The 6,757-nt window shown below is 35.9% G+C and overlaps 1 protein-coding gene across 1 annotated transcript; it reads left to right on the forward strand.

The window, feature by feature from the left end:
• Positions 1–189: 189 nt before the first annotated feature.
• Positions 190–1,326, forward strand: LOC306757078 (adenosine receptor A1-like; the record flags this gene model as incomplete). Its single annotated transcript, XM_079242041.1, has 2 exons — positions 190–518; positions 735–1,326. The coding sequence occupies 2 exons, from the start codon at positions 190–192 to the stop codon at positions 1,324–1,326; spliced, it is 921 nt and encodes a 306-aa protein (XP_079098167.1).
• Positions 1,327–6,757: the final 5,431 nt, after the last annotated feature.

The following is a 6,757-nucleotide window of genomic DNA, read 5'->3' on the forward strand; positions in this document are numbered from 1 at the left end:
GAGTAAAGCCAACTTGTTTAATTTTACAGTGTTTGTGTGTGAGTTTGAGCAACAGACAATCAACACAGAGGTTTGCAGTTTTGAGGACTTCCTTTTTCACACAAGTGTAGCATATTTTTGGCTCAGACTTAAACCCACAGATGCTCAGAAAACATTTATCTTCAAAGCATTGACTTGACGGGATACACCATGGATTTAAACAAAGTAATTTACACAGTAGTGGAAGTAGTCCTTGGGGTCAGCTGCTGCCTTGGTAACTTGCTAGTTATTTTGGCGTTGTGGACCAGTAAAAGCATCCGACTACCTACTTTCTGCCTCATTGCGTCTCTGGCTGTGGCTGACTTCTTGGTTGGATGTGTGGCTGTACCAATGGCGGTGTTGGTAGATGGACGATTGAAGACTTCGATCCACACTTGTCTCTTCATCAGCTGTTTGGTCACCCTGCTGCCCCTTGTTTCAGTCCTCAGTCTGCTGGCCATTGCTGTGGATCGTTATCTCCGGGTGCATATCCCTCTGAGGTAAAACTTTTCTTGACAAAAATTGAGCTCATGTCACTGTTAGACTTGAGCTTTTTAACATTTTATCTAAACGTCACTACCAAAGCTCTGATTTTGGTAAACAAGAAAAAGAAAGAAAGAAAAGAAAGCTTTTCTTTGTAAAATATTTGTTTAATTTCTGTATTTTTGTTGTTATAACACAGGTCTGTTAAGAATTAACATGTTTTTTCTCCATAGGTACAGCAAGATGGTAAAGCAGAAACATCCTTGTCTTGTTGTCGCTGGATGCTGGATTGTTGCAATACCACTGAGCTTTGCACCCATGTTTGGATGGTACAATAAAGAAAAGTCCTCTAAATCTTTCAATTCTTCCTGCCAGTTTATAAATGTGATTCCAATGTCCTACTTGGTTTACTTCAATTTTTTCTTGTGTACCTTAACCCCTCTGTTGGTGATGATTGTATTGTACAGCTGTGTCTTCAACAACATTCGAAGAAACCTTCGGGAAAAACCAGGAAATGGTGCCCAAAAGCAGTCACAAAACGACTTAAGGAAGGAAAAGAAGCTGTCTGCATCTTTGTCTCTGATCTTAGCCCTATTTGCCATGTCATGGCTTCCTCTCCACATTATGAACTGCATTGAATACTTCGATGGGCAGAGGGCTGTATCAGACACAGCATTCTACATTGGCATTGTGCTTACTCATGTTAACTCAGCTGTCAACCCACTTGTGTATGCATTCAGAATACCAAAAATTAAAAAAGCATCTCTGAAGATCTGCCAACGGTATATTTTACGTTCACCAGAAAATCCAGGTTCTCAAACATAAAAATCTCTTTATGGGGCTATAGGTCATTTTGGCTTCTAGAGAATGTTCTTTGTACACCACTCTGGGTTTTTTTTTTTTACAGGTTTACTGTGTGATAGCGTCTCTTTTTACCCTAAAGTCTGATTTTCTTTGGCATATTTTCCTTATGCAGATCTAGTAAACACTTGCATCTTGTCAGCTTAAATGCCAATCTAGACTGATATACGTGCTTCATAAAGTGTCTTATTTCTGCAGCTAAAAAAACAGAGATGATCAATCAATACTCTTGTCCAACTCTACAAAAATTGTAGTGTGCATTCCATATTCTTTTTTTCTAATAAAAAAAATAGATATGTTCTCAAGTTCTGTGGAAGTGAATTTTTGTCATCTCAGTTTTTTAAAACAAAATATCTGTAACACATTTAAAATATTAAAGTACTGCAGATCAGTCATTTGTTTCACTCAGCCTTTTTATGTCAGCAAGATTTTACTATGTTATCATTTTAATAAGTTGATATAACAAAAGAAATACAAATTACTGCTAGATCAAGGTAAGTTTTTGTGGGATAATTCCTCTAACCAATGACACCTGTTTTGCTACAACAAAACATTTCAACTTAACGACAGAGCGGTTGATAATGTTATGTTCCCTTAGTGTAATTTTTAGATAGAGATGTCTGATAGGTTCCTCTACACTATTTATACTTGGCTTCACACATAGTGTCATATTTCACACAAGCATTATGAAACTGTCTTAAGTGTAAAATCATACACAACTGAATCGTAATCATAAATCAACACAGTTTTGTTTAATCAAAAATAGTCATTCTGCCTAACAAATACTGTTTCACTGAGTAATAATATTAATATAAGTAGCACTCAAAACATGATAGGCCTAGTCATCTAAAAATGATAAGTCAATTAAAAATTAAATAAATCAGAATTTTGTTTATTTTTTCATCCAATTTTATACATTACACAATATGAGGAAATTAAAAGATTTTTCATTCACAAAAATGATGTCATACTACTCACCACTGACAAAAATACAACAACAAGCGTCAACACTTAACTGAAAACAAAGAAGCATTAAGGGTGAAAGTCAATACTCTAATGGCAAGGGAGAAAGGAACAAACATGCATTCAGTTAATGCATGGGTGAAAACTCACCACATTCACTCTTCAATTTCCTCCTCAGAAGAAATAGGAGTCTGAACATGGTTGGTGTGTTCAAGATGTTATTTCAAAGACAATTTGTCTAATTAAGTGGCTTACTGTTCTTTTCCTGTTCTATTTAGGAGGGACGGTCAAGACAGTGAAATCTGGGTTCTTCTTTATGCCTTAGAGATAAACCATCCAGAACTGACAACATGATTTCATAATTTACATTAGCAGTTATTCTCAGTCACACACCTATCATTTGGCTTCACAGTAATTTTCTCACTTTTATTCAGAGTTGGATCATCGGGCACTTTGTATTTCATTTAAAAATTGTACTATTCAGGCAAATATGTTACTGATGTATCATATAACAGTGACATTATTGGAATAGAAAAGCATACTATATATTAAATAGTAAATAGGTTAAAAATGAGAGACTCAACCAAGTTTATATCTTGCTGAAAGTGCCTCTCATATAGACAATTGATGACATATTTACAGCATATTATGAAGAGTTCCTGTTGTGAGTTTCAGCAGATATTTATAAATGGATAACTGGAAGTAAAGTGGTTACATGCACTCACAAAAAAAAAAAAAAAAAAAAATGTACAAGTTGGTTTGAGCATAATATTGATGTTGGGTATGCACGGCTGATTAAATAGCAGTTCTACTGCATGTCCCCCGAAAAACGGACTTTGCTGGAGCGTGAGGTTGACTACATGCTCCTGAATGGCATAGCCTGTCTGTTGTTATCCGGCAGGGCTTCTCCATGTATTTTAGTGCCAAAGCCAGATAACACTTGATGGGTTTACATTGGTTTTAGAAATGTAAATACAGTGACTAAGGTCTGATTCTTTTCCATTGATGACTGCACTGAATAAGTAGACTCTGCTAAGTTTGTTAGCAAGTTTGACTTGCTAAAAGGATACCCACCGGATCCTTTGTCACAGGATGCACAAGAAATAACTTTCTTCATCATACCTTCAGGACTCTTTTTGTATAAAGTCATTTCATTTGGGCTAAGAAACATCTAGGCAAAATTCTGGCAGTTGATGAATAGAGTGGTGGCTAGCTTAAAGGTTGTGCTGTTTATTTAGATGACCTGGTTGTTTATAGTGCCACTTTGAATTGTCATCATTAAAGAATTTGAACCAAGCGGCAACCTTCGGCGGTAAAAAGTGAAGCCCATGCATTTGGTGAGTTTAATCTCCACTGGCAGTTTGTTCCACTTGTTTGCAGTGTAACAGATAAATGCTGTTTCTCCATGTTTAGTCTGGACTCTGGTCTGGACAAGTTGACCAGAGTCTTTGGATCGAAGAGCTCTGCTTGGTTTATATTCTCTGAACATATGACAGATGTATTCTGGTCCAGAACCATTCTGGGATTTGAAAACAATCAACAGGGTTTTGAAATCTATCCTGTGATTGACTGGAAGCCAGTGTAAAGATTTTAAAACTGGTGTGATGTGTTCAGACCTCTTAGTCCTAGTTAAAGCTCTAGCAGCAGCATTCTGGATGAGCTGCAGATGTTTAATGCTCTTTTTAGGAAGTCCTGTAAAAATACCATTACAGTAACCCAGTATGCTGAAGATGAATGCATGAATGAGTTTCTCCTGATCATTCTGGGAGACTAAACTTTTAATTATGTTGATGTTTCTCAGTTGGTAAAAAGCTGTCTGAGTGACAGCTTTTATGTGGCTGCTGAAAGTCAGATCTGAGTCTATCAACACTCCATATTTTATGCATATTTACTGTACAAAATGTAAATAAAAAGGCAAATGTCCATAAACAATACCAGTGTGCCATAGATTTATTTACTTTAATTTTTTTTTAAAACTTTTTCTTTTATTACTTTAAAACATTTTATGTAACAGCAACTGCTTTTTTTTTTTTCTACAGTGGCCTTGGTGTTTGCATGTTCTCTCCATGTATGTGTAGGTAAAGGATAAATAGTTACATTGTAACTTTTATTGGAACAATTTATAGAAAAAAAAAGGAGGAGGAAAAAATACTTTTCATCAGTAGCTAAGTCAAGACACATCGGCAGCAACAGTCTTTTCCTTGTCTTGCCAGTGAAGCTGAGAGTAAAAGGTCTGGGATCTTCCGGTCAAGTTCAACACCGAATTTAGCTGTTGTGTCGAAAAAGACGCATCAGGTCATCAGGCTGTTCACATAGGTTGGCCATAAATGTGCTTTTAAAAACAAAACAACAATTATTCATATATGCCTTTAATCTACCATACTATATTTTTTCTGCAATAACTATGAATAGGGAAGCTTAGCAGAAACTTGTGGTTTTGTCTGGTAACTTTGTGACATGTACGACAGTCTGCCTGAGCTCGTCTTCTTGGGTATGCTATTAGCTTACTCATATACTGTGGAAATAGTTAAACATGCCATTTTTAGCTTGGTTCTGTCAAGATACGTCGTCTTGCATGAGAAAGATGCCAAATGAAGACATGAACAACATGAAAAACATTATTTTCATAAGAAAGAAAGAAATGTCATTTATTAAAAACTAGAGCAATAAATTAAAAAGACAACTTTTTATTTTTAGGTTGAGAAGCATCAGGAGGGGCCCAAAAGCAATGGTTTGCCCCAGCTCCTCTGGGGATGGTAATCCGGCCATGAAGGAAATGCTTGCCAGGGAAGTTGTATGTTACTTTGGTCACTTCATTTTTATATTCCTTTTTGACTTCTTCACCAACTCTAACATTTGCCCCCATCCATATTTTAGCTGCACCAATCAATTTCCCCATATAGCTGAAATTTCCGGTAGGTAAAGTGGATACGGACAGAAATATTTCTACAGCTCCGTTGCTGCCAAAGCTACACTTTAGCCCGACATAAATGTTTTACGCTTTAAGAGGCATTTTGCTCACGTGTTCTGTTTCTGCGTTTCTCTTATCTGTTTTAATGTTAATTTTTAACACGGGTTTACAAGGTTTCGTTATAGTTAATCTCTTCATTCAGGCGCTAACAAGCTGGTTGTACTGCACTTTGTTCGTCAGGAATATACTTGTCTCGGTAATGTAAAAGGCCATTTTGAGCAAAACATGACATTGCTTCATTTGTGATAGACTATGTTATAGTGTTTAGGGGTATGTTGATGTAGTCATGGGGTGCTCTTTGACTTATAAACAGGTTTATGTTGCCGTCATCTTAGCTAACGCTGGGCTTTATGTAACTTGAGCTGACTCTTTCCCATAGACTGTCTATAGCTATGCTCTTTCCAGATTTCGAGCTGGCAACTGGTTTACATGCGATGTGATTAGTTGTTGACAGCAGAAGTAAACTGTTGGATTAGAGTTTAAAATATCAAAACCCACATTTGGACAAGGGAATCAGATCAGATCTCTGAAGTTCAACATATAGCCAAATCTCTGAAGTTCAACGTTTCGCCAAAGTCCACAATGTGGCAAGTGTGAAAACATTCCCTATGTACTACTACTACTACTGGATTAAATATTATATACTTATAGACTGGATTATCACATTGTAAGTATGGACATGGGTGGGACTTTATGGATAAAGCTGGGTGACCTTAAGCTAATTTAACTGTTATTACTTTAATTATGGACAGTCCAGCACACCTGATTTATATTATATAGGTTCGACAGGTTGTCAAGTTCTACAAAATGACTTTTTCATTTTATTCGAGTGTGTTGAAGCAGGGAAACATTTAATACATGGAGAATAGCGGTCTCTGAGACCACAGCTCGATAAACCCTGATTCATATCATTAGCAAACAACTGTCCTAACTCCAGATGCAGGTCACCAAATGTTAACTAGCCTGCAGTGGCCTTGTAGCTTTATACACACACACACACACACACACACACACACACACACACATATATATATATATATATATATATATATATATATATATATATATATATATATATATATATATGTGCATTTTTATTTTGTTTTATTTGCAATTTCCTTAGATAAAACATTTTGATAGCAACAGACTTAAGAAATTATGTGAATTAAAGTGCTTGCCACTTTTTTATTTTTTTTTTATTTTTTATTTTATGAGGACGCATTTAATTCAATACAACCCATGTTCTGCTGATGAGAGGAAAACATGTTGAAAAACCACTGTGATGAATAGTTTAAATTTATTTAGGCCTCTGTGAATTTAGTTTTGAAAATGATTGAGTAAAGAATCGGCAGATAACTCAATAATGAACTTGCAACTCTGGCTATTCTTGTATTTAGTGATAAAGTAAATTTACAAAGATCTTAAACAGTCTCTTATTTTTTCCTTGTAGCTCCTCTGAAC

This window comes from Telmatherina bonti (assembly GCF_933228915.1).
Source record: "Telmatherina bonti genome assembly, chromosome: 6".
Classification (NCBI taxonomy): Eukaryota; Metazoa; Chordata; class Actinopteri; order Atheriniformes; family Telmatherinidae; genus Telmatherina; species Telmatherina bonti.